Source organism: Podarcis tiliguerta (genome assembly GCF_965153285.1).
Source record: "Podarcis tiliguerta genome assembly, chromosome: 17".
Taxonomy (NCBI): Eukaryota; Metazoa; Chordata; class Lepidosauria; order Squamata; family Lacertidae; genus Podarcis; species Podarcis tiliguerta.
The window spans coordinates 15,436,927-15,463,333 of NC_139550.1; the positions used below are offsets into that span (position 1 = coordinate 15,436,927).

At 41.8% G+C, this 26,407-nt stretch overlaps 1 protein-coding gene across 7 annotated transcripts in view; it reads left to right on the forward strand.

The window, feature by feature from the left end:
• Positions 1 to 26,407, forward strand: part of ECPAS (Ecm29 proteasome adaptor and scaffold) — a 61,805-nt gene that overhangs the window by 7,167 nt on the left and 28,231 nt on the right. For 2 of the 7 annotated variants that reach the window (XM_083419272.1, XM_083419271.1), the window contains exons 3-26: positions 381 to 497; positions 1,830 to 1,948; positions 2,894 to 3,043; positions 3,811 to 3,982; positions 5,021 to 5,160; positions 5,807 to 5,888; positions 6,675 to 6,794; positions 7,854 to 7,939; positions 8,744 to 8,822; positions 10,265 to 10,314; positions 12,044 to 12,110; positions 12,211 to 12,333; positions 13,232 to 13,335; positions 15,906 to 16,029; positions 16,657 to 16,737; positions 17,617 to 17,836; positions 18,931 to 19,023; positions 20,440 to 20,531; positions 21,589 to 21,723; positions 22,211 to 22,376; positions 23,456 to 23,628; positions 24,011 to 24,112; positions 24,690 to 24,813; positions 26,094 to 26,239. In XM_083419272.1, coding sequence (XP_083275398.1) covers positions 381 to 497; positions 1,830 to 1,948; positions 2,894 to 3,043; positions 3,811 to 3,982; positions 5,021 to 5,160; positions 5,807 to 5,888; positions 6,675 to 6,794; positions 7,854 to 7,939; positions 8,744 to 8,822; positions 10,265 to 10,314; positions 12,044 to 12,110; positions 12,211 to 12,333; positions 13,232 to 13,335; positions 15,906 to 16,029; positions 16,657 to 16,737; positions 17,617 to 17,836; positions 18,931 to 19,023; positions 20,440 to 20,531; positions 21,589 to 21,723; positions 22,211 to 22,376; positions 23,456 to 23,628; positions 24,011 to 24,112; positions 24,690 to 24,813; positions 26,094 to 26,239 — 2,865 coding nt within the window. Of the gene's footprint in view, positions 1 to 380; positions 498 to 1,829; positions 2,059 to 2,123; positions 3,044 to 3,810; positions 3,983 to 5,020; positions 5,161 to 5,806; positions 5,889 to 6,674; positions 6,795 to 7,853; positions 7,940 to 8,743; positions 8,823 to 10,264; positions 10,315 to 12,043; positions 12,111 to 12,210; positions 12,334 to 13,231; positions 13,336 to 15,905; positions 16,030 to 16,656; positions 16,738 to 17,616; positions 17,837 to 18,930; positions 19,024 to 20,439; positions 20,532 to 21,588; positions 21,724 to 22,210; positions 22,377 to 23,455; positions 23,629 to 24,010; positions 24,113 to 24,689; positions 24,814 to 26,093; positions 26,240 to 26,407 lie in introns of all 7 variants that reach the window. The other 5 variants (XM_083419274.1, XM_083419273.1, XM_083419275.1 and 2 more) reach the window with 4 other exon arrangements.

Consider the following 26,407-nt stretch of genomic DNA (forward strand, 5'->3'; position numbering starts at 1 on the left):
ATCCTGCCATATGTTAGTTTTAGATGCATATAATTTATTCTGCTTGGAGCCTGCTAGTGTATCATCAGATTTGTTTTTAAAGTCAAACTTTTATTTTGGGCTGGCAGCCTGAATATTATTCAGAGATGTGATCTGGGTCAAAAAAATCTAAATGTTTGGTTCATTTTTTGGGGTTTGGGTTCAGATTGTCTCTCTGGCTCAATAGTGCATGCGGGCAAAAAGAATAACTCATTGGACTCATTCTTTTAAAAAAATGGTTACATGAGATACCATATGGGTATTGCAATCATTATCCTTTGGTATTCTCATTATATCTTGGACTTTGTCAATTGCGGAACCCAAATCGGTCAGATCCAAGAGGATTATTTGCTCTCTTTCAGGTTATGGAATTGCTTGTTCACCTGAACAAACGTATCAAAAGTCGCCCCAAAATCCAGCTGCCGGTGGAGACTTTGCTGGTCCAGTACCAGGATCCTTCCGCGGTGTCCTTTGTTACAGTAAGTGACTTCTTTCAAAAGTTGTTGGCTGGTGAAATATGAGGGCTTATTATAGTTAGAAACTTCATCCAGTTGTCTTAACTATTCTGTCATTTCAAAAACTCAAATAGTTATGCCACTGAAAATGATTGGAGGAGACATGCGTTGAATTAGTAACACCAGTAGATTCTCATGCATGACCTTTAACATTCAAATAAGACCCAGACTTCTTAGGAAGCCACTGGTCGGTCTTGCCCAGTCTTGTCTATTCTGACTAGCTGTCGTTCTCTCAGGGATTCAGTTGGGAGTGTTTTCCAACCCTACCTAGAGATGCCAGGGATTGAATTTGGGACGTTCTGCATTCAGAGCACATGCTCCATCCCTGAGCTACAGCCTGTCCCATTGACACAGAAGATACACAGACATCTAGTTAAGAGCTTGATAACCCAAACTTTTAAATATTAAATACTAAAGATAGATAAATAGATTCATAGACTTCCTCGAACTTTTGTCAGAATCTTGAGTGCTGATGATTGCCTGTATTCGTTTCTTTTGACTGCCTGTCCCGTTCCACTGCCAAAATTATTCTCAGATTTAAAAAAACAAATTTCAGGGTGAGGCTGAAACTTTGGCAAGTCAGTGCAGTAGTTGATTGACGTTGGTTACACAGCCACCCAAATGTCTATGTAAAAGCTCAAAGATGGTTTGGAGGGCTTCTTCTAGTTGATTGTGGCAGGACACAGAGGTGGACGCAATCTCTTAGGTTTTAATGGGCACTTTCCATTAAGGGCTTTAGCAGTCAAAGCTACAACCTTGAATTTTGCCTGGAGTGTTGATGTAAAGTGCTCCTAGCAACCTACGTCTGTTAGGAAATGGGCTTCTGCAATCAGCCCCATTAAGAGCACATCAATGTTGCTCAAGGCGAATGAGGAACTAGACTTCTGAAGAACAAGACTGGTTGACTGGCAAATACAGCCGTACCTTGGTTCTCGAATGCCTTGGTACTTGTACGTTTTGGCTCCCGAATGCCAAAAACCTGGAAGTAAGTGTTCCGGTTTTCGAACGTTCTTTGGAACCTAAACGTCCGACGCGGTTTCCGCAGCTTGTGATTGAGTGCAGGAAGCTCCTGCAGCCAATCGGAAGCAGTGCCTTGGTTTTCGAATGTTTTTGGAAGTCGAACGGAATTGCAGAACGGATTACGTCCGAGAACCAAGGTATGACTGTATGGGGATTGCGATGGCGTTTGTCAGTAAGAGGATTATTCTGTACAGGTTTCTTAAACCTTTGTGGAGACAATGCATGTCGCTGTTGCTTTGAAGTGGTTCTATGTAGATTTATCTTGTACTTCTCCAGAATTTCACCATAATATACGTTAAGATGGGTTACCCTCGTTTGCCTGTGGAAAAGCAGTGTGAGCTTGCTCCCACACTCCTTACTGCAATGGAAGGAAAACCTCAACCCCAACAAGACAGGTATGATATTCTAAGCATACAACTTGTTTTGTATTGTCTTAATTTTAATTGTCTCCCCCCCCCCCCCCAATATTTGATGTCCTTTAATGGGTCTGACTCCATTTCAGACTGCAATTACATGTTGAGAAAAATCTTGCGTTACAACCTTTAGGGGGCTCTTCCACTTCAAGATTAGACATTGGAGGAGAGGGTGTTGCATGGTTTGGTTGTTTCCCAATGTGGAAATATCTCTTGTGTGCAGAAAACTAATAGGAGGAAGGCTAAGGGTAGAAATCAGAATAGCACTATGGAGATCATTCCGTCGTTTCTGCTTGTCTAATGGAAAGGTCTCCCCTCTCCTGTCCCCATACACTGTTCGCCCAACCCCCACAGAACTGTTTTGTGGAGAACTTGAGGGGGCGGGGAAGACCTATTGAACTAGTGGGACTCAATATGCTGTCTCCCAGTAGCACAACTTTGTTGTTCGATTCAGAGTTTAGTCTAGAATTATCTCCTTCTTTTTCTCAGACAGGGAATTTTTGTGGTTGTTGTTGTTTTCAAGAGGCATACTCAACTTCTGCATAATAGGCACTTCTGGAAATGTGGACATTAGAATTGATATTGCTCCATTTGTTAAGTAACATTTCTACGTATATGGATTAATTATAATCTTGGTTATGATCTTTTGAGCTACAAATGGCCATTGGATTGAGTTAATTTCAGTGGAGTTTTGAAAATGCAGTTCCATTGGGATTAGTTGTTCTGTAGAAAGAGAAGCGTAATTTTTATGTGGACTGTATTGCTTGAAGCTCCTGATTCTAGATTTAGAAAATGCACATAAACCAAACTAAGAATGTTTTTTTAATTTGCTTTCACTCTCAGTGTTCATTGTGATAGGTATCAAGTGAAAACTAATAGATCATGAAGGCATGTTTCACAGTGGCAGTAAATATAATTGTTTTTCAGCCTAATGCACCTTCTAATACCAACCCTTTTTCACATGAAATACCCTGTTGAACCTCTGAAAGCAGCTTCTCCGTTTAATCTTGCCGAGAAACCAAAGACTGTGCAGCTGCTCTTGGATTTTATGTTAGATGTCCTCCTTATGCCTTATGGGTAAGTAATGTTGCAGTTCAGCCATTGCTGTTTCTGTTCTCATACAAGTGTCTGGCCAGTATTGCCAAAAATCACAAAATGGGCTGGGGTTTGAAAACTCTCATATTTAAAATGCTTTCCTTCACAATGTATGGTTAAAGACTATATAGTAGTTGAAGAGACTATTGCATAACAAGTTTTCCAGTTTCTTGTTGATTAACTACTGTTCTCAACAATGAATGCTCTCTAAAACTTCACTTCTTTGAAATAAAACCGATGCTTGATAACTTTTAAGTTTATTTATAGCAATGATATTAATATTTTGGAAGAATTGTTGCATTTCTGTCAAAATTGCACTTGTTTCTGAGCTGTTTAATTACTTTGTAGTAGAGTTTTATGGTAACACTTGGTATATGTAAGTCTCTTTTCTTGTTTGCATTTTCATTCATTAGACAAAAAAGTAGGCTCTCAAGATGTGTTTAAGTGATACTTTCTTCCCAAGGGAACATGGAATAAGTTCCTTGGAGTTTGCTGGAGGACGGGTCTGCTGGCTTGTCCCCTGCTGTGCTGCAGTGCCACCACTGCAGGTGACCAAAGAGGGGATTGCAGTTCGGTGGTCATGTGACACAAATAGTTGTGTCTTCTGAAGTTTCCTACTCTGGCGAAGTTTTTCCATCTGAGCAACTTGTTACTGGCACAGCCTGTGCCCATTCACCGGCTCACCAGCCCTGACCTGGGAATCTGAATTCCCTGAATAACCTTCTCACGTGTTTTTCTTCTTCCTCTAGATACGTGTTGAATGAATCCCAGAGTCGCCAAAGTGTCCCAGCTGGACAGGGCTCTTCTTCATCAAGTGGTTCCGGAGGTTCTGGGATCCCTCAGCCTCCTCCAGGAATGAGCTTTTACGCGGCCAAGCGGGTAATCGGGGACAGCCCATGGACGCCGGAACAGCTGGAACAGGTAAAGCAAATGCGTCGCAGTGCAAGGCTGTGTCTGAAATTGGTGCAAATATCGCCAAATGCATGCATGCAAACTTGGGAGCCTGATATTTGATTGCATTCCCTTCCCCTGAACCCGGCTTCACATTCACTCATGTGAGATCTAATGGTAGGGGGAATTTGAAGCCATTTGAAGCCCGGCTCACTTGTGATCTCGTTACAAAGGTGACCATATAAAATACAAAAGGTTGTCTCCAATGTTATCTCTACCTAGCACAGACCTATTAAAATGGATGAACACAACTAACTCTCAGGCCCATTAATTTCACTGGGCTTAGTTTGGTACAACCCAAAATATCGGACTGACATAGAAACGATAGTGCACGCATGCGGGTGGCGCTGTGGTCTAAACCACCAAGTCTCTTGGGCTTGCCAATCAGAAGGTCTGCAGTTTGAATCTGTGCGATGGGATAAGCTCCCGTTGCTCTGCCCAGCTCCTGCCAACCTAGCAGTTTGAAAGCATGCCAGTGTAAGTAGATAAATAGGTACAGCTGTGGCGGGAAGGTAAACGGTGTTTCTGTGCACTCTGGTTTCCGTCCCGTTGTGCCAGAAGTGGTTTAGCCATGACCCAGAAAGCTGTCTGTGGACAAACGCCGGCTCCCTTGGCCTGAAAGCGAGATGAGCGATGCACCCCATAGTCGTCTTTGACTGGACTTAACTGTCCAGGGGTCCTTTACCATTTTTATTTTAAACCTTATTATGAGAGAGAATGTTCAGAAAGCCTTCCTGCTTATCTGGTAGCTGCAAATCTAGCCCAAACCACCTTGCCAGCGCTAATAATAGTACTTTACCGTCACTGGGGGTATTTTATGGTTTACCCCATTAACACTCTCATAGCATAGCCTATGATAAACTGGCCATCCACCCTTATCTGGCTCTACCATCCTGCAATTAAACACATAAAATAATCTCAGTCCTCGTTATTGCAATTTGAAGATCGTGTTCCTGAATAGACTAACGGATTTCCTTCCTTTCCCCCTCCCTTTGCATTGCCTGGCAGTGTAAACTGGGCATTGTGAAGTTCATCGAAGCTGAGCAGGTGCCTGAACTTGAAGCTATCATACACCTAGTCATCGCCTCCAGTGACACAAGGCACAGTGTAGCCACTGCAGCAGACCTTGAACTCAAAAGCAAGCAAAGGTAATGGCTTGGAATTCTTCTTTTAAAAATAGGAACTGAAGCTTAAATATTAGGCATCCTTCTTTTCACCGATTGCAAGATTGTGCTTATTACCATGGCATTTATTGACAAATGGCAGTTACTAAGTTTTTGATGCTGTTATATTGTAGGACCCCCCCCCCTTTTTTTTAGCTGGGTAGTTTTAAACTTTCTGAAGAAAATAAGTCTGGACAAATTGAGAGTTTCTTCTATATAGTGTTACTTGTTAAACTTGTAACTATCATTTCCACTTAAGGTTGCTCAAGGCAGCTAAAAGCAATAATAATTAAATTAAAATCAAATGTAGTGTTGAAAAGAAGGCATTTAAGACATCACTAAAAAAAAGAGCCAGTTGCTACACATTTACATGTCAGCTTGTAAACCAAAGGTGTATCTAAATAAATAAAAAAATGGCTTTGCCTATCTCACTAAGCCAGTTGTCAGGGCTCCTTTAGAACTCATTTGACGTAGGAAAGGGAGCTCACAGCAATTTCAGACTCAGTAAGTGTGATATTTAAGCCTGCTTCTGAAAGGAATGGAGGAAGGAGGAATGAAAAGTAAATGCTGTGTAATCATCATTAATCCTATGACCTTACCAAATATTTATCCTTTTTTAAACATTATTTAGTTTGATCGACTGGAACAATCCAGCCATCATCAACAGGATGTATAAAGTGTACCTTGGGGACATACCACTAAAAACCAAGGAGGTGAGACTTGCTTTCCTAGCTCCATGTTCCTTTTTTGATTCATGTGAACTAGACATTTCCATCTAGATACAAAAAGCAAGCCATTAAAGACATTCCTGTTCCATATTAAGACCTCTTTGAATGGAGGTTTTGCATGTGTGCAAAGAACCAGATGCAAATAAAGCGCTATGTAAGCCGCATCCGTTGCCGCAAGAAGAAAGTTAATCCTTTTTAAAAAAAAGATAAGAATTTGTCACGTCCCCATGAGTATTAAGGAAAGGTCAGAACTCATGAGATCATTTTGCAGTTTAAAAGGATTTGATACACAGTACACAAGAAATAGAAATTACGTCTTCACACAAGGCACAATTGATTTTATGGAATATGGGGCTGCTATTAATTTAAATGGCTTTGAAAGAGAATTTGACAAATTAATAAGTAGCGGCAGCTGTTGGCCATAGTGGAAGTGCCAAGTTCAGAGTGATTCTGGGGAAGAGCTGTTACTTTCACATACTTCTTGTGCCCTTCTCTGGGCCTAAGTCATGGCCGCTGGTGTGTTCACAAGATTAATAAGTAAATGAGTGGAATTTTTCACACCAGCCTCTAGTATGGAGATTTACAATTGCTTAAAACTATTGTGAATAGAAATTCATGGAAGCATTTTGCTGCCTTGCTAAGCATGCTTACTACAAATGAAGTCCTGCGGTGGGAATTACTTTTGAGTAAACATACTTAGGATTGCCTTGCCGATCATTATCTTTATGCCTTTCCTGAAGTCACCCTTAACCCCATATTTGTTCGTAACAGGGAGCTGTTCTGAAACCTGAATTGAAACGTGATCCAGTCAGCACACGGGTAAAATTAAAGATAGTCCCTCATCTTTTGCGCTCCAGGCAAGCTGCAGAAACGTTTCCTGCAAATATTCAGGTAATGTCTTCACCTCATAATTCTCAGCCTCTTTGAATCCAGGCCTTAACACTCTGGCTTTACATCATGGGCGATAGCAATTACGGATCATTTTGTTTTGTTTTTATTTTATTTATTAATACATTTATATTCCACCTTTCCTCCAAGACAGCATGCGTGATTCTTCCCCTCCCTATTTCATCCACACAACAGCCACGTGAGGGGGGGGGGGAGTGATTGAGTGGCCTAAGGTTGCCACCCATCGAGCTTTGAGGCTGAGTGGAGATTTGAACCCTGGTCTCCCAGGTCCTAGTCCAGCCCTCAAAGAACTATACGACACTAGCTCAAGGAGTGTGATACTTGGACTAATGCTGTACAGTGGTGCCCCGCAAGACGAATGCCTCGCAAGACGGAAAACCCGCAAGACGAAAGGGTTTTCCGTCTGCAGAGGCGCTTCACAAGACAAATTTCCCTATGGGCTTGCTTCGCAAGACGAAAATTGACAAAAAATTTTGAGGTTTTGTTTTGCTCCAAAACCCCCTTTTCTGAATCGCTAAGCTGCTAAAAGCATTTTAGCAGCAAAACCGCTAATCCCTTAAGCCTTAAAAAGCCGTTTTTAGCCCTTAAAGTGCCAATAGCGCTAATCGCGCTACTCCGTCAATGGGCTTGCTTCGCAAGACGAAAAAACCGCAAGACGAAAAGACTCCCGGAACGGATTCTTTTCGTCTTGCGAGGCACCACTGTACAATAAAGCTTTTTGGGTACTGGATCTGAGAGCACTTCTATGCTAAACAAGACTGGGTGCAGTGAAGCGTAGCATACAGGATACCTTTCTTAAGAGCAATTTATCTTAGACACTGTTTTTCATGAGCTACTACTGGTTTTTTAAAAAAAATAAAAAATAATTTGATAGAGTATGATCTTCAGTGAGATAAGGAAAACTTTGAGAGGATTTTTTTAATGTCGCTCCATAAACATTCAGTTCCTAATTATGCCTCCTTTCATAAATAGGACAGATAGGTTCAGAAAAGAACTGGAAATAATATCGACTGTTTCTAATGAGCTATTTTGTTCTGTTAGGTGGTCTACGATGGACTTTTTGGTGCAAATACCAATGCAAAACTGAGAACCCTGTCTCTTCAATTTGTGCATCATATTTGTGTAATGTAAGTACTTTAATATTGGCCATGCCGCCATATGCAGAAACATATTAATGGGAAATGGAATATAGAGATAAGCCTGAAGATTTATGTTTCTGAGGGTTTTGTCCTCTTGAGCAACAATACGGCACTATGCCACCAGGAGAGATTTATTACTATTATTTTAATATTATATTTTATTTCATACGCTGCGCTTTTAGTCCTGACAAATAAGAAAAACAGAAGAGAGTATATTAGTTGGATTAAAGCTATGTTAAGATGGAGAGTAAAGTTTAGTTGGATACAACCTGAAAACTAAAACACATCAAAGCAATGTAGAATATTAAAATAACAAAAACACATGGAATTGGCAGAAGGATACCTAAAAACTGCCACATTAGTATAGTGTTCTCACCTAAATGCTTCCTTGGAGAGTTAGGTTTTCACTGGCTACCGAAAAGTGAGCAGTAACAGGGACCAGTCAAGCTTTCAGTTCGGAGGGCGTGGCACAAGACCTTGTTCTATATCAGGGATGTCCAACAGGTTGATCGCGATCTATTCGTCGATCCCTGGGAGGTTTTGGTAGATCGCTTTTGATCGCTGGCTCCTCCATCTGGCCCCACCCCCTCTCCCCACCCTCTAGAAGCTCAACAACTTTGACCTGAACCCCAAAAGAAAGGGTAGATCACTGCCAGTTTTTAATCGTTGAGTAGATCGCAGTCTCTTGGAAGTTGGCCATCTCTGTTCTATATCAAGGAAAACCCTTGGCTATAAGGATGTCTTATTTAAAAATACATCAAAACCTTTATTCTTCCATGTGTTGCATTTCAGTTGCCCGGATGGTAAGATAAAGCCACTGGGCCCAATGCTCCTGAATGGATTGACAAAACTGATTAATGAGTATAAAGAGGTGAGTTCAAAGGATATTTCTAAAGAGGGACTTCAGTCGAGGAGTCTGTCAACATGCCCGTCTTTTTCGTGTCTGGGGAGTTACTTCATATTTGCTATAGCTAGAGCCAAGAAAGAGAAAGAGGGGGAGCCTGCAGTGCAACAATTCAGTGTGTTCTCCCTAATAAGAATGTTCCTGTTTGGGGTTCCAGCCATGCATTCTCTCAAAACAGGGCATTTGGTCCCCTTCCACATTTCTGTTTTTTGTGCATTCATCTTTCTATGGCTCTTGAGCATACTCTGTCCTCATTGGGCTATTGATTTTTAATTGTTTCTTTCCATTTTGGCTCCATTTCTTTTGGCTGCCATCACCTGGGTTTCCTAGTGAAAGTAGGTTTGGGGTTCTGTCCTGGATTTTACAAATGGACCGACAAGAGTGTCTTTGTCTGCATTCCTGGGTATGCTTTGGCTCACTCAAGTTGCACTAAAAAAAAAACGTGCTTCACACTAATGTAAATAGCCCGTGTTTAATACCTGCAGCCACAATTCCACAGGGTGTGCTCAGCTCTGATGGCCTGAGCCTCCTCCTCCCTTGCAGCAGCACACATGCGTGTAACACCAGCAAACCCAAGGCATACTTAGAAGTCATTTCCTGTCCAGGAGGTTTTGACAGCTGGGCAGAGCAGATGCAGAATCTCTAAGCCACCCATCTGTAGCCTGTGTTGCATGTCTAGGGGTGTTCAAGTACTCTGCCCAATCTTCTCATGCACGGTTAGGGAATAATAGGATAAACTACCTGCCCTGTTTCATGGGTATGATGCTCCCATCTCTGAGACTGCCAGAGATCCACATGTGAGTGTAGTAGTAGTAGTGGTGGTAATAATAATAATAATAATAATAATAATAATAATAATGTATTTATACCCTGCCCACTCTGGATGGCTCCCCACATAATAATAATAATGCGATAAAACATCAAACATTAAAAACTTCCCTAAACAGGGCTGCCTTGGATCATTTGAATAGTGTTTCTTCTGTCATATGTAAGTCCAAATTATACAAGTGATTCCTGGCTTGCACTGCCCAAACCTACGTGCTGTTTCAAGCTCTTGTCATGGTGCCTTATTGTATCTGCAATTTTCCACTTGCCAAGGCTCCTTTTTCCTTCTTGACAAATAAAATTAAAGGAACGAGAAGTAGTTTCACTGCCATATGTTGTGATTTTTCATCTCTGCGTGAAGAACACAGTCCCATCTGTTCCTTCACTCAGAAATGGCTCGCTGTAGATGATTATTGTATTTTTGGAACTTTTGTGTCTCTGAAACCTTTCTTGTTAGAGAAAAAGTGGGAAGGATGATGTAAAATGCAAGTGTAATAGTTGGGGATAAAGGGCAATGAAAACCTGATTGTGTATTGTTTCTCTCACTTTTATGCTGACTGGCTTTTTTTTTTTAATAATTCAAGGACCCCAAATTGTTGTCAATGGCCTATTCAGCTGTTGGAAAACTTTCCAGGTAACAGAAATGCACTGAAACATGTAAGATGTTGGTTGATTTTTGCAAAGCGATATGTTGCTCTGACAGCGGGCAAGCAAGTTAGTTTACCACATCACATGGCAATTCATAATGGTGTGTAGAATGTGGAATAGATAATGATCTTCTAACTGCACCACAGCTGTTCAGTTAAATTGGTGTGGAGGGTGGTTATTGAATGCTTGGGATAACCCACTTTCTTAAAAAAGGGCGTTGTTGAAAATCTATCTGTTCTTGACATAGCTTAAAACTATGTTGGGTAGGTCGTCTTGGAGCAAAGCCTGTGATGGCATGCTTCATAAGTTCTGTGTATAGAAATTAACCTTCAAAAGCCCTATCAAAATTTACCTCTAAAAAGGGGAAAGATTTGTATGATCCGAAGAGATGCCAACGGTGACTAATAAAAACATCTCCAAAAAATATACCTTTGACACGCTCTGGTCTCCCCTTTTCTCTTTTATTGAAGAAGAACGGGATATTTTAATGCCACCGTTACCACAGAGGTGTCTGTGGAGGGGATATATTGGTTGAAAATGTATTGTAACTTTTGAATAAATGTTTTTTGAATTAAAATTAATAATTCCTATTTCTATAACTTCTTGATTTTTTAAAATGATCTCTGGTGGTTATTAGATAAAATAAACTTTTACCAGTAGAGGCAGGCAATTTAGATCTAGCCTGTGATTACTGATCTCTGGTGGTTATTACATAAAATAAACTTTTACCAGTAGAGGCAGGCAATTTAGATCTAGCCTGTGATTACTGATAAAAGTAATTGCCTGTGCTGCTTAACAGCTAGTGTTGCCTAGTGGCTAAGACACTTAGGTATGAACCAAGGCATTTTTGGTTGAAATCTTACCTCTGACATGCATTATGCCAGTAAGTGCCCTAGGGTGCAATTGCAAACACAATTACTAGAGAATAAGTTATACTGAACACAGTATAACTTGCTTTTTCAGTACCTGTGCATAAGATGCACCTTGTCAGGCTCCCATTTTTGCTATACAGGGCAGTGATACTGGGCTACCTTACAGATCATTCGTAAGAATTTCTGCGATACCATCATTATTAGAATGGCAAAGCAAGCTCTGTGAGTTTGTGGAAATGGCAAAAATGATGGCAATCATTAGAGGCCATTCAAATCAGAGAATAATTAAAGAGTGGGATGGAGTGAAGGAATACATGAAAAAATATGGTTCTGGAACTGGAATATCAATAGATAATGTGTAAAATGTGCAGGGGTAAACAAGGAAATAATAAAAGAATAAATTGAATAATTATTAAACTATAACAACACAAGATGGAAGAAATTTCAAAAAAATGAGATGGGTGAAGGGGAATGGGGGGTACAGGGGAATTTATAAAAAATTCTAATATAATATTTCTAATTGCGTTGCATTTATATATAGCAAAGGGAAGTCTATAGCAATTAGGTATATTTTAATCTAGTCAACTATGTAATAGGCTTATGTTACAAAACGAATATGGATTTTGAATTTGATGTTTGTAATTCTTTTTCGGTTTTGGAATAAAGTTATAAAAAAAAAAGAATTTCTGCGAACAATTGCATGTGGAGTGGTTTGAACCTTCTAAAGCAGTACACAAATACCAGGCAACATATCACTATTTTATAGAGATGTTAACCGCAAGGGTATATATTTCGCTTCAGTCTCAAAAACTGATCTTTTAAAATGCTGACGTTGTCTTTCAGCCGAATACCTCAGCTGTTCACCAAGGACCTGGCACTAGTCCAACAGTTTTTTGAGGCTCTTTCTAAGGTTAGTAATTCCTTTAATAACATGCATGCACAGACATAGGTTGTCTAGAAAACACTCCTTGTTTGTAAGGCTGGGTACTAAAGGATGTATCTCATTTCAGGAAGATCCCGATACCAGGCTTGCTATTCAAGAGGCTTTGTCCATGATGGTTGGGGCCTACACAAATCTAGAAGGAGCCCCGCGTACTCTTATGGAGGCCCTTGTGGCCTCAAACCTAATTAAGGTATGTCAGCAAAGGGGTAGAGCTATAACATGATGCAATATGACTGAACCTCAAGACTTGAAAGTAGTGTGTTTAGAAAGATCCAATGTTTCTGTTGTGAGAGATTATTCAAATCCAGTTCTGTAGCGGGTGAAGGCTGCAGAGAGTAGTCACAAAGTTTGCCTGTTAATGATCCTGTTTGCCTTTACTTTTAGCAGGACCTTAAAAATACTGATTCACTGTCACTTCAAAATTGAACACAACTATAAGCAATTACAGTAGAAGTTTAGAATTTTTTTTAAAAAAACCCATAGAACCTTCTTGAACAATCTGAATTATTTAGATACAACTGTGAGAAAATTCAGTATGGTTGTAGTTCTACAAGAGAGTTCATGTATTGCAAATTCTGTAATTGGATAGAAAATATGAAGATCGGCATACGATCCAAAAGGTTGAACATTATTCCAAGACCATATGGTATCTGTCTTTATGATAGACACCTGATGTTGTACTGTTACACTTTTTAATACCAACACTTTTGGTGATATTTTGCTTTCTGGCCTCTATAAACATTTTACTGAGCAAAAAGGGGAAAGGTGCTGAAGAAATGGCAGCTTGTAGCATTTTTTAATATCTGGAGTGCCTCTGCTCCACTGTTTTCCACCCCCCTTGTAGCTGCCTTTCTGCTTCATGCTTATTTCATATAAGCACCTGCATTTTTAAACAACTTGGATGTGATTTGTGTAGTCCTCCTAGAGGTGCAGCAATAAAACTGCTAGCACATTTGCAAAGCTAAGCAGGGTGAAGTATGGTTTCAAATTAGATGGGGGAGAACCTCGTGTTGAGATTCCTGCATTGAAGTGGGTTGGACTAGATGACCCTCGGGATCTCTTCCAATTCTATGATTTCTTCTTTTCAGCCTCAAGTCCAAGTACGTCAGGTGGCTGTAAAGTTTGCCAGCACGGTGTTCCCTTCAGATCACATTCCTTCAAGATACTTACTTCTTTTAGCTGCAGGAGACCCGTAAGTTTAATGTTGGTGTAAACAAAAATTGCCCTTTTTCCTTATGGGGTATCCAAGAGCCCATATAGAGTCCTTACATATTCCCTATTGGTAGGAGAGAATAACACAGTCCAACCAGAGAATATTGAGAAGCAAAGCAGCTAGTAAGCCTGATCTTTATTGATCAATTACAACAGGGTGCTCCCCTCACTCGCAGGAGAGAGGAGGGACCCAGAAAAATGGAATGCAAGGCCTTATAAAGACTTTTGAAATTGCTACCCTGTAGATGAAGACCACCCCCAGAAACATCTTACATACATCACAGAAGGGGTGTAACCTAAGACCACCCCTCAGATACATCATACCTACATCACAAAAAAGGCGGTCTAAACAGAAATTTGAATGTTGTTTTTCTCCTGTCCTTGTTTATCTCCTGTCTGGCAGGTTACTTGATTGGATTTCCTTGGTAGCCTGGCCATTCTTTTGTAGTGATAAATACTTAGTTCCTGAGCCAGGTCACAGGCTCACACCCTTATTCAAACACAGACATACCCTTAAGACAGGATTTGTGAAGGAAAAGACAATGGGGAGGCTTTCCCACTTTGACCTTGCAGAGAAAACATTTGCTCAGTTTAGGAATCAAAATGGCTTCAGGTCGGTCTTCCTGTGCTGATCTATGTACGTGCGGTTTTGAACATTACCATATATCTAAGACCTCAAAATTCCTATCACAATGTTACACTGCAGGTCAGAACTATAAGGAGAGATTTACTGCTATAATAAGTGGTACGCTTAAAGGGCGTAATTGTCTTCTGTGGCTGGCATGCAGCAGGCATTCAGAAAACAATGGGTTAATTTCCCCCATCCTTCTAGGACAGGCATGATCACATGACAAAAGTTTGTATAGATTGGCCAGCTGATGTGTCTTCAACCAACTTCCTTCCCTGTCTCACCTTGGAACAGAGAAATTGCTTTATCTCCTCTTCTGTCAGTTTTCTAGCTCCTGCATTTCAGCATTTTTCTATACAGTAATCTCATTCCTACTTACCCTCAACTACTAGTCTCTTATTGTTCTTACTTTTTTTTTTTAAAAAAAGAAAGTCTGTTTCTTTCAAAGAGTTAGTTAAAACAGAATGGGGAGCCCCCTTCAAGGTAAAAAGGCTACTGTAGTGGCACAAAAATTCTACATGTTTCCAGATCTCTTCACTGGCTGACACTCTGATAGTGGCTGCTGTAATCCGTGCAGCAGTCTCTTAGGACTGATACACTCCTCCTTTAAAGATACGGTGCCATTACCCCCCTACCATTTGGTCCTAGAACTTTTACCAAGAGCCTCTCTGCTTAAAGGGGATTCTACCGGTCTCTTCTCCAGACTGCATTTTCTTCTTCTTCCCTATTATTTTCGACCTTCTCTGTCTTTTGCTAGGACACGGTTCAGAATTGGGATGTAGGCATAAGAGGCTGGTCAGTCTGTAAAAATGTTTGTCAATTGGGATGTAGGCTGTTATGCCTATCGGGTGGTTGCTCGAGAGCGCACAGATCCCTCCCTGGTCTTTTCAAAGGCTTTATTATTGGTGCAAAGCATTTACAGTGCAGAACGACTAAACTACATGTCTTCCTCAGTAACTAGCAGAATCTGGGAGTGGGTGGTCCTTAAACTTTCCCCAGCAGAGTAGTTCCACCTGATGCCTCCCCTCTCTGGGAAGGCTTGGGAAAAGGGGGACCTCCCTCCCTCCCCCCCGCTTTGGTCATGCATGGTGTCCTGGCTCTTTCTTGCATCCTCCGATCCCTGCAGCTTTTCCCCACTAGAGGCGGGACCTCCCTCCTCCGCTGAGGAAGTGCTGCTTCCCACGATCTTTGGGGGCTCTCTGTAATCCAGCTGCCCTTCCACCTCTCACCACTGAGCTGATGGCAGTTCCCTGACATAGGCATAAGAGGCTGGTCAGTCCGTAAAAATGTTTGTCATTTCATCCTGCAGGCAAAGGCAAGAAGGGAGGATGGCAGCCAATGACAGCTTTAGTGTAGCTGCACATTGTGGCTTGATGGTATGAGGTAGTTAAACCAAAGATTTGCAGTTGGTACGGTTTTAGAGAATTGGTCTTGCATTTGCCCTGTTGTATTAAGACATGCTCCAATTTCAATAACAGAATGCAGAGTGAAACAGATTATAAATATAAAAAACCACTAAACATACCTTTGTAAACAAACCTTTTCAAATACTGTACAGTGTATAAAAAGCATTGGCAATAAAAGCTGGTCTAAAAGGGAACAGTCATCTTGATAAATTCATCTCCGTTTAAGGGCATTTGAAACTGATTGGTCCCAGCCGTTCTCAACCTGTGGGTCCCCAGATGTTGTTGGACTACAACTCCCATCATCCCTGAGTTCCGGTCTTGCTAGCTAGGGGTGATGAGAGTTATAGTTCAACAACATCTGGGGACCCACAGGTTGGGAACTGACAGGGCAGCCTATGCTTTCTTTGGTGGGACAATTTCTCAGATTTGTGGCCATCACTGAAAAGGCTCTGCATCGCTGTCTCTATGTGTGTGTATGTGTGCACAAACTGGCTTTCCCCCCTTAATTTTTGAAAGACGGGAAGAGGTACATGGAGAGGCACAACGTGCGCTGAGAACGATTCCCGGCAAAAATGAAAAGGAGAGCGGTGGTAAACAGATGCCTTCCTTCCCAGAAATGGTCCAGTATATTCAAGAGAAGGTACAGAATTTCAACTTAACTCCTGTTGACTAGTAATGTCTGTACAGAATCTAGTCATAATAATGCAACATACACAGCCCACACCAAAAAAAGAGAATGGTGTGAAGACTGATGCTTAATCTTAACAAGTCTGGTGCCATAAGCTGCCTCGATGGCTGAACACCTGCCAAGCCTTTCTGAAGAAAGGGTGATAAATAAACACCAGCCCAGTAAATATTAAGCAGAACCTTGAGAGATACCAATGAAAGACAGCTGTTTCTCTTTCTTAGTGCTTCCTGGACAAGGTACTTTGAGAAAATTGTGTTTCTCTGCTACCTTTTGGATACCAGCTCTGTTCCGATACTAATAATAAAAAGAGCAATTTGCATTAGTCCTATGGGCCACACCTCATTTGTTATGGTCTTCTGGGGAAGTCCTTCATTGGGTGTCTTCTCTGTATGTGATTAGGCTAGAATCCATTTTGTTACAAACTAGTCAAGTATGTGCTTCAGTTTTGCCTCCCTGCAAGGCTCAAATGTTGTTGGGCGATACATTTTAATTGCACAGGAATTAGGTTATGGTTGTTGAGTTGTTGAGCACAAGCTGCCTGGACATCTGTTAGATATTTTCTTTCCCCCCCTGCTTTAGGCTTCTCACAGAATGAAAACACCTGCTAAATATATGACAGGGACTACAGTCATGCCTTTCAACCCAGCTGCTTTTGGAGAGGTATGTGTATCACTTTCCCAAAATTTTGTGTCCGTTCTGATAGCTCTAACCATATACCTTTCTCCCACATGAACCTGGCTGAAATTTAAGATTTGCGTTGATGTCCTCTGGCTTCTCACATTGGATTGTTAGGTGGGAGAGGGCATTCCTTTTGTGAAGCTCTGTTGCCCAACAGGTGAGGGAGGCACCAACTTTATCCTTCAGAAGGCAAGCTGTGTGGTTGTATAGAGTTCTGACATGAACATTGCCCTGCGCATGATGCAGCCTAAGCTAAACAAATTAAAGTCCTATTGATTCAGCTGAATGGTTCAGCTAATTTTAACACATTCCCATAGAAACAACGAGGACAACACTCTTCTGGAATCATACTTAGACTAACATTTGAGCTGCAGGCTGCTTAACCAATTTTGCAGGCGTTCGCGCCAAGGCACTATACAAAATGTTGTTTTTCACAGTTGCAGTTCTTGCAGAAATGCACATATTGACTTTGTTTATTTGTTTCTTTAAAAAAGAAAGAAAGAAATGCCCGAATTTGAGTGCTGGAATAGTGTAGTTACCAAGAGACTTAACTACAATTGGGAAGTCACCATTTGAATCTCAGCTCAAGCTTTGAACTCACTGAGTGGCCTCACGCAAGCCACGCTGCCAGCCTCATACTGTGCAACTCTGAGATAATTATACTGACCTACCTTACAAAGCTGAGGCAATATATTTGGGGTGCTTTGAACTTTCTGAAGCTCTATAGGAATGCTAGCTAGTATTACTAAATTGGGAATCTTGGTTCAGGGAATGAAGCCTTCTGACCGATAGTGATTGTTGTTCCCAATGCCAAGTGGCCTGCTTCCCTAACCTTTTACCTTGTTTTCTTCTGCTGCTTAGATCGTCCTGTACCTCCGAATGTGTCTCGCTCACAGTTCTGGTGTGGTGCCCACCTCTCAGAGCTTAGCCGAAATGCAGGATCATGCTCCAGCTATTGGCCGTTACATTAGAAACCTCCTCTCTGGACACGTCATAACATCCTCTTCCTCAAAGGGAGGTGAAAGCAACCCTGTGCAGATCTATATAAGCCTTCTTCAGCAACTGCTGTCTGGTGTTGGAGGTGAGAAACAGCGCTCCGCGGAGGTTGAAAGAAAAGACTCCCCTTGCTATCTTTTCCTTTCTGATTTAATCTATTAAAGGTTTAAATGAAGTCGAGTACAAAAAGTGAGTATAGAATAAGAAGGAACCCCCAACCTCCCCTTTAATCCAGTAATACTAGGTCCATACTAGGTCCACATTTTGTAGTACAGTATTGCAGTATGAATGCAGGAAGGGGGCGCCACTGCCAAGAAGGCCCTCTGCCTTGCTCCCTGTAACGTCACTTCTTGCAGTGAGGGAACCGCCAGAAGGCCCTCGGAGCTGGACCTCAGGCCGTTTTGTTTACGTAGTCTGAAACCCCCTGCCATTGGCCCCCTCCTATATAAATCTGTGTTGTTACCAAATTCATTAAAAAGTCTTAATGAATGAGCACTGAAAAGGTCAGTGCAGTGACTGCTCTCAGTCACTAGGTCAGCAGCAAATAAATTTGCTTCCTGAAAACATAAGAATTGTTTTGATCCACCAGGAGGACAATGCTCATGTGCTCTGGCATTCTGTTTCCATTGCCAGCCTGCGGTACTCATGACCAGGGCATGAGAGCGGTGGGCTTTCCCAGTTGGCTGTCTCCACTGTTTGGTATTCAGAGGTATAGCACCGTTGTACATAGAGGTTCAATGTAGGTATCATGGCTAACGCTCATGATTCTGCTTCTTCCCCCCTGCCTACAAAAATCCATCTTATGTTTCTGTCCATCATCACATATTGTGGAATTCTGTAAGTTTAATTCCCCTTCCTTGCTTTAAACTATCAAGGTAACGGTGTGTCTTAAAAGACTTCTGGATGTGTCACCTTAAGCTAGGTGTTAGGACTGGGGAGAATATGGAGACGTCCGACTCCTAGAGAAGAACAAGGAGGAGTGATTACTGTTTTTTTATGCGTTGTCTTGTGTACCATGCCTTTTTTAAAAAACAAAACAACTCTTTTCTAATCTTGCCTTTCCACCCACATAAGCAGAGTGTGACCCTTTTGTAATTCCACCGTTCGGCATGTCTTCCATTTCCTCCTAAATCCTGGGCTTTCCCCACCCCCATCTTACATCACTTCCTCTCATCACAGCGACACCGGAAGTGGCATCACTTCCAGTATCGCGGGATTTCGGCAGCTGTGCCGCTTACACCTCCATCATTCCTGCTTTCTGGTTCTGTTTGGGTGAGTCTTTGGTGGCGTGGCTTCCCAAACTGCCCTGCGGTTTTGAGAGAGTTGCATTCAGATTTCTGTCTTCGTTGTAAGAGAGGAAAAGGAAATGCAATTTGTTTTGTTTTTTCCCTTTTCCCCAGAATTCATGATTTTTTTAATGCATTACCAAATTACCATCTTTGGCGATAAGCATTTTCCAGTTTTCAGCTATTGCGCTGTTTTGGAATAAGCTGTTGTATCTCAAGGTGTATCTCAGATTGACACCTTGTGGCATCGCTTTCTGGACTCCAGAGGCTGGCGATCCTGTCTAGACTCTGGGTTGCATTTCACTCTCTTTGGCTTGGACTTGGGTGAGGTGCATGTCATGAATGGTCGCATTTGGCTTGGTTTCAGCTCCTTGCTTCACTTCAGCTGCCTGAAACATTTAGGAGCATCAGAAGTGACTTGCCAGCAGTGCATGTGAAATTTCAGCCCATGGGTATTGCGTTGCTCTTGGGCAGAGTGACTCTTGTGTTCTTGTAGCATCCTGGTGTTAGAAACACCTGTTGGCGCTATGCATGCGAGATGCTACACCTCATCTTTCTGCTAGTCATTATGTGGTACATTTGGCCAGCTTGACTTCTCAAGGCTTTTAGGAGACCAGCAACATAGTCCTAACCATATCTAAAGGTAAAAGTAAAGGAACAACTCTGGGTTTGTGGCACTCATCTCGCTTTACAGGCCGAGGGAGCCGGCATTTGTCTGCAGACAGTTTTTCTGGGTCATGTGGCCAGCATGACTAAGCCACTTCTGGTGCAGCGGAACACCGAAACCAGAGCAGTGCACAGAAACGCCATTTACCTTCCCGCCGGAGCGGTACCTATTTATCTACTTGCACTTTTGGCGTGCTTTCGAACTGCTAGGTTGGCAGGAGCTGGGACTGAGCAACGGGAGCTCACCCCGTCGTGGGGAATTGAACTGCCGACCTTCTGATCGGCAAGCCCAAGAGGCTCAGTGCTTTAGACCATAGCGCCACCCGCGTCCCAGTGCCACCAATCCTCTTGACTTCATTGGGTCTTAAACCCAGATCAGTGGGGTTAGGATTGCAGCCTAATTGACTTTTAATTTAGTACTCTAAGAATCCTAGATTTATTTATTTTTTAAGCAGTTCCTAACAAGTTTTCAAATGTGATGGCAATTTTCTTTGATAGGAGCTTCAGTGTTAAACGGTATTCTTATTTCTGCCAAATGTTTTGACATGCAAAGTATACCTGTAAAAGAAAATCAGCCTTGGTGTTGCTTTATATATTTGTTTGCAATGTTCTTGGCATGTTTACTTTGTAGGCAGCAAAGGAGAGAGCATACCAAAAGCTGCTCTGTATTTGCACTGACGCTAAATAATATGTCAACTTGCCACTTCTCTATTTTTGTTCTTATAATACTACGTAGGTTTGCCAGTGATGTACTGCCTGTTGGAGGTTGTTTCCGTCTATCCTGAAAAACTAGCTGCAAGATTTGTAGACAAAATGGATTGGATAAAGGTATGTTAAAATACTACGAAAACCGTGCATATATTTTTTCAGGAAATGATGCATTTTGCTCCAGTTAGACAGACTGTTTGGATGACTCCCAAAAGATGGAATGCATGTTTTCCAAGCTTGGGGCCTGGATTTGTTGACAATGGTTAATATGCAACCTGTGTCACACCCGTGCTAGCCCGGTATCTGTTTATGGCTTCTATGTAAATCACTTAGGGATTCATTTTAAAGGTCTGCCATTGGGAAATTGGTATGGCATTTCCCTTGAAAATATGATAATATTAATGTTCCAAACAAAGTAAGGATGAAATACAAAAGGGGATTGTGGCAATTTCTCTTTAAAGGAGTCGTTTAAAAATGACTTTCAAATGCAAAATGGTACAGTGTTCAGTTCTAGAGCAATTAAAACAGGAATAGAATGGCTTCTCAGGGATTGGTTCTGTATCGATTACTTATATTGTCCAGGCTGTCTTTAGTCTCCTTGAACTTGGTATTTCGTCTACCTGAATTGCACACAGGTATGGTATTGGAACAACTTTGTAGGTTTGGCCAAATTCCCTCAGAAGTAATGTTGGTGCACAGTTCTTCAATTCTGCTTTTTTTTGGGGGGGGGGGTGCTTTTGCAGTTACAACTCTGGAAAAAATGCCATTCAGAAGTAATAATAATAATTTATTTATTTAAACCCCACCCATTTGGGTGGGTTTCCCCAGCCACTCTGGGCAGCTTCCAACAAAATAGAAAAAATACAATAAAACATCAGATACTAAAAACTTCCCTAAGCAAGGCTGCCTTCAGATGTCTTCTAAAAGTCAGATAGTAGTTTATTTTCTTGACATCTGATGGAAGAGCATTCCACAGGGCAGGCGCCACTACCGAGAAGGCCCTCTGCCTGGTTCCCTGTAACTAGTCACTATGTGGTACATATTGTCCTAAGAAGTGTCCTAAATCAAACCTTTTAGGTCAATTGGATCATTGTTTTCATTGTTGAAATTCTAGTGAAATTTTTATATGTACTGTAACATGGTTAAATTGTATATGTATCTTTCATTCTCTTTTCAGAGCCTTATGAATACCAATAAGGAAGAGATGCGGGAGCTGGCTGCTCTGTTTTATTCAGTAGTATTGTCGACAGTGTCAGAAAATGAATTTAAAACATCAGTTCAGCACCTGATAAAAACAGCAAAAGACAATCATGTAAGCTTAGTCCTCCTTGTCTGTTATTCTGTGTTAACTTTTATTAATGACTGTGACAATTAGTAAAGGTACTGTAGGCCCCAGATGATTTTCTTTAATCTAAAGAAGTTGAGCTAACCATTATTTTGGAAAGCAGTGATTTGTCTATAATTAAAATAGGCAAACAAATTGGGGGGGGGGGGATCATTTTGTTATGCAAGTTATGATTTGAAAAAACAGAATGCATCATGTTACTAACTTGAATTTAATTTAATTGTATGCCAGATATTTAAAAATATCCTTACAATTCTGTGTTTGTAACAGATAATATTTATTAAAGGGTTTTAAGTGTTGTAGAATTAATGGAGGCTGCTGTTTTAGATGAGTTAGATAACCAATAGAAAGTCACATCACTGCTTTTATTTGTATGGAGAGCTTATGATGCCCTGGTATATATCCTTTAGTGATTTGCATCTGCTTTAGTAAGATTGTTGCTTTTTATCTGCAGAATCTGGAAATGCAACATGGATCCTTGTTGGCTCTGGGATTTACAGTTGGACGGTATTTGTCAAAGAGAAAAATGAGGATGGTGGAACTGCATGACTTGGAAGATCCAAATACCATTGTTGCCCCAGAACAAGACCAGTTGATAAAGTCAACGACAGAAACGATCGGTCAGTTTATGCCTTTTGTACTTTGCTTGTATTCTTGACTCATTTGGTTCCATTTCTCTAATCTACACTGTGCGGACAAACAGGGGGCTTTGCTACAAAGCTCTCATTACACACTAGTAATCTTAAACCCACTACTTAGGAATGGGCACTATGTTTTGTTTGTTGCTTTGGCATCAATTCATACCATGAGATTATGTTTTGTGTTGCCTGGTTTGCACATTGCACTAAACCATACAGTGGTATGAACTTGTTGGAACTTCATCTTTCCCCAGTTATTCTGCTGCTGCCCTGAACTAAGCCATTAAAGGTAAAGGGACCCCTGACCATTAGGTCCAGTCATGGCTGACTCTGGGGTTGCAGCGCTCATCTTGCTTTATTGGCCGAGGGAGCCGGCGTACAGCTTCCAGGTCATGTGGCCAGCATGACTAAGCCGCTTCTGGTGAACCAGAGCAGCGCATGGAAATGCCGTTTACCTTCCCGCCGGAGCGGTAGCTATTTATCTACTTGCACTTTGACGTGCTTTTGAACTGCTAGGTTGGCAGGAGCAGGGACCGAGCAACGGGAGCTCACCCCGTTGCGGGGATTCGAACCGCCGACCTTCTGATTGGCAAGTCCTAGGCTCTGTGCTTTTTCTTAGACTCCCTCGGAACATGTTGACTCTCATTTCATTGGAGGTTTTTAAACAGAGGTTGGATGGCCATCGGTCGGAGATTCTTTAGCTGTGATTCCTGCATTGTAAGGGCTTGGATTAGATGGCTCTTGTAGTTCCTTCCAGCTTTATAGTTCTGTGATTCCAGACCAGGCACCCCCAAACTCTGCCCTCCAGAAGTTTTGGGACTACAGTTCCCATCATCCCTGACCACTGGTCCTGTTAGCTAGGGATGATGGGAGTTGTAGTCCCAAAACATCTGGAGGGCCGAGTTTGGGGGTGCCTGTACCAGGCGAATATTTTGACTTCGTTCTTGACGATACCTGTTGGAGAAGACTGGAAGTCTTACTGTCTTTTAGGCCTCCTTAAATTTTTGAATTATCGTCTTTTTAAAGGAGAAATTCAGTCATCCTGTTTGTTTTTATTTTAGGTTCTTTTCTGGATAGTACCTCACCCCTTTTGGCAGTAGCTGCTTGTACAGCACTGGGGGAAATAGGCAGGAATGCGCCTCTGCCCATCCCAAATGAAGGGACTGGATTTACAAAGCTTCATCTTGTTGAAAGTTTGCTAGCCAGAATTCCCTCAGGCAAGGAAACTAATAAGGTAATGTTTTGCAACGGTTCATTGTTTCTTTATGCATGTGTGTCTATAGGTTTACTCATTTGAGGCAGAAAAAGAAAGCCCTTCTTCTTATGGATAAAAGACTGACTTTTATAAAACTTATTGTCCAAATAAAAAAAAGGGGGGGGGTTATGTTGTTATTTTTATTGAGAGCAAATCAGTGGAGCATGGCTTTAGAATAATCTTTTGGGTAGGCAAATTGTACAGCTCATGGCAAACACACAGTATTTGCACAGGACTGAATGTTTTGTGCAGAATTTGTGATCGTTCAGCTAGCTTGATGTACTTCTGAGGTTAGGAGGTTTGTCTTCCCACCTACATACATAGACAGGTGTTTTTATAAAATTCCTTTGATTTCTTTTAGATGAAGGAACGAGCTATACAGACACTGGGTTACTTTCCAGTAGGGGATGGAAATTTCCCCCACCAGAAGCTACTCTTACAAGGATTGATGGATTCTGTAGAGGTAATGCTCTAATGTTATACATTAAATATGAAGGGTTAAAATTGGTATTTAGTCATTTGTGTCACACTTTCAAAGGGGTATGCTTTAGCATCTTAAATTTTATTCCTTTTTTTAGATAAGTTGGTGTAGCAGGCTTGCTTTCGTATTTGTAGATTTTGAATAATAATAATACAACAAAATATTAAAAGCAAGTTAAAACATCAAACATTAAAAACTTCCCTAAACAGGGTTGCCTTCAGATGTCTTCTAAAAGTCAGATAGTTGTTTGTTTCCTTGACATCTGATGGGAGTCGACGACCATTTCGCATGGTTCCCGGCTCCTGCACCTTATATAAGCGTGCTCCACCTTGTTCTGCCTCGCCCTTTGAGTGGCATGGGTTGTGACATTTTCAGTCACTTAGAAGTTAGAGTGTCAGCACCCGAACGCAGGAATGAGTTGGCAGATCCTTCAGAGCAGTTCAGCAAAAAAGGCACACCTCCCTTTGCTCTCTAGAATAGTCAGAACTTTCATGTTGCCAATGGAGAACTGAGCAAGTTGAAATGTAATTCCTGTTTTGTGTGTGTGTGTGTTTCTCAGGCCAAGCAAATTGAACTGCAGTTTACTGTTGGTGAAGCTATTACCAGTGCTGCGATAGGAACTAGCTCTGTAGCTGCCCGGGATGCGTGGATGGTAGCTGAAGAAGAATATACTCCTCCAGCTGGTAGGTTTGGGGATAAATGACTACTTGTGTATGCAATCCTTTATCCCCCTTTTCATCAGTTCAATGCCAGACCAGTATCAGTGGAAACTAATCTCTTCTATTCAGTTTCTCTCCCCCTTCCCTTCAGATGCTGGCTTCATACTCAAATACTTAATAGCCACCTGGGATTAAGCCTTTCTCCAGCCCCATAGCCTTGTACAGTGGTGCCTCGCAAGACGAAAAGAATCCGTTCCGCAAGTCTCTTCGTCTTGCGGTTTTTTCCATCTTGCGAAGCAAGCCCATTAGCGGATTAGCGCTATTAGCGGTTTAGCGGCTATTAGCGGCTATTAAAGGCTTAAGGGATTAGCGGATTAGCTGCTAAAAGGCTATTAGCGTCTTAGATCAGCTGATAAGAGGCTTAGATCAGCTGTTAAGCGGCTTAGCGATCACCTGATAAGCGGCTTAGCGAACAGCTGTTAAGCGGTTTAGGGGCTTGGGGGAAAAGGGGGGGAGGGAAAAAAACCCCCAGGAATCGCAAGACATTTTCGTCTTGCGAAGCAAGCCCATAGCAAATTCGTTTTGCGAAGCACCTCCAAAACGGAAAACCCTTTCGTCTAGCGGGTTTTCCGTCTTGCGAGGCATTCGTCTTGCGGGGCACCACTGTAATAGGATGTACAGTGGAACCTCGGGTTGTGAATGTGATCCATGCGGAAGGCATGTTCGCAACCCGCAGCGCTGCGTCTGCGCACATGTGGGTCATGATTAGGTGCTTCTGCACATGCGCAAGCTCTGAAACCTGGAAGTAACCTGATCTGGTACTTCCGGGTTCAGCGCGGTGCGCAACCCAAAACCGCGTAACCTGAAGCGTCTGTAACCCAAAGTACCACTGTAATATCTTCAGTTCATAATTGAGAGGAGAAAAGCACCTACAGTTAAACATACCTGGTTTTCCAAATTTGCGTCAAGCCTTTTTGTCTCTGCATTTTATTCTGAGTTTGGTCCTTTTGAATTCTCGCTTGATGCTGAATGTACCTCGGCGAGGCCTTAAGCCAAGAACACTGACGCACCAAAGTCATGATTTATATCCCACTCTAACCGTATATAGGGTATGTTGCAGATTTTCCTAAGCACAAGCCTACAGGAGGTTACCTGAACTTGGAGAAAAGTCCAGTAAGGGCCAAAATGCTGAACTTCTAATTTTAAAACATTAAATGCTAGCCGATGGACCAGTTCGTTTCCCCCCAAATTCTTTTGTTTGGAATAAACTTCTCTCCTCTTCTCTGTTCGTTTAATTAAAATAGATGTGAAAGTTAACGATGTGGTTCCCTGGGTCTTGGATGTCATTTTGAATAAGCACATTGTCAGCCCCAACCCTCACATAAGACAAGCATCCTGCATCTGGCTTTTATCACTGGTGAAGAAGCTCAGCACCCACAAAGAAATTAAGGTATAAAGACAAAGCAAATTTCCCTTCTCTCTCTCTCTCTCTCTCTCTCTCTCTCTCTCTCTCTCTCTCTTTCTTTCTTTCTTTCTTTCCTCTGTTTGGTTTTGTCAATCTTTTGTGCTCTCTTTTCTCATTGGCCTGGTTTGCATGTCATGGTAACCCAAACCATGG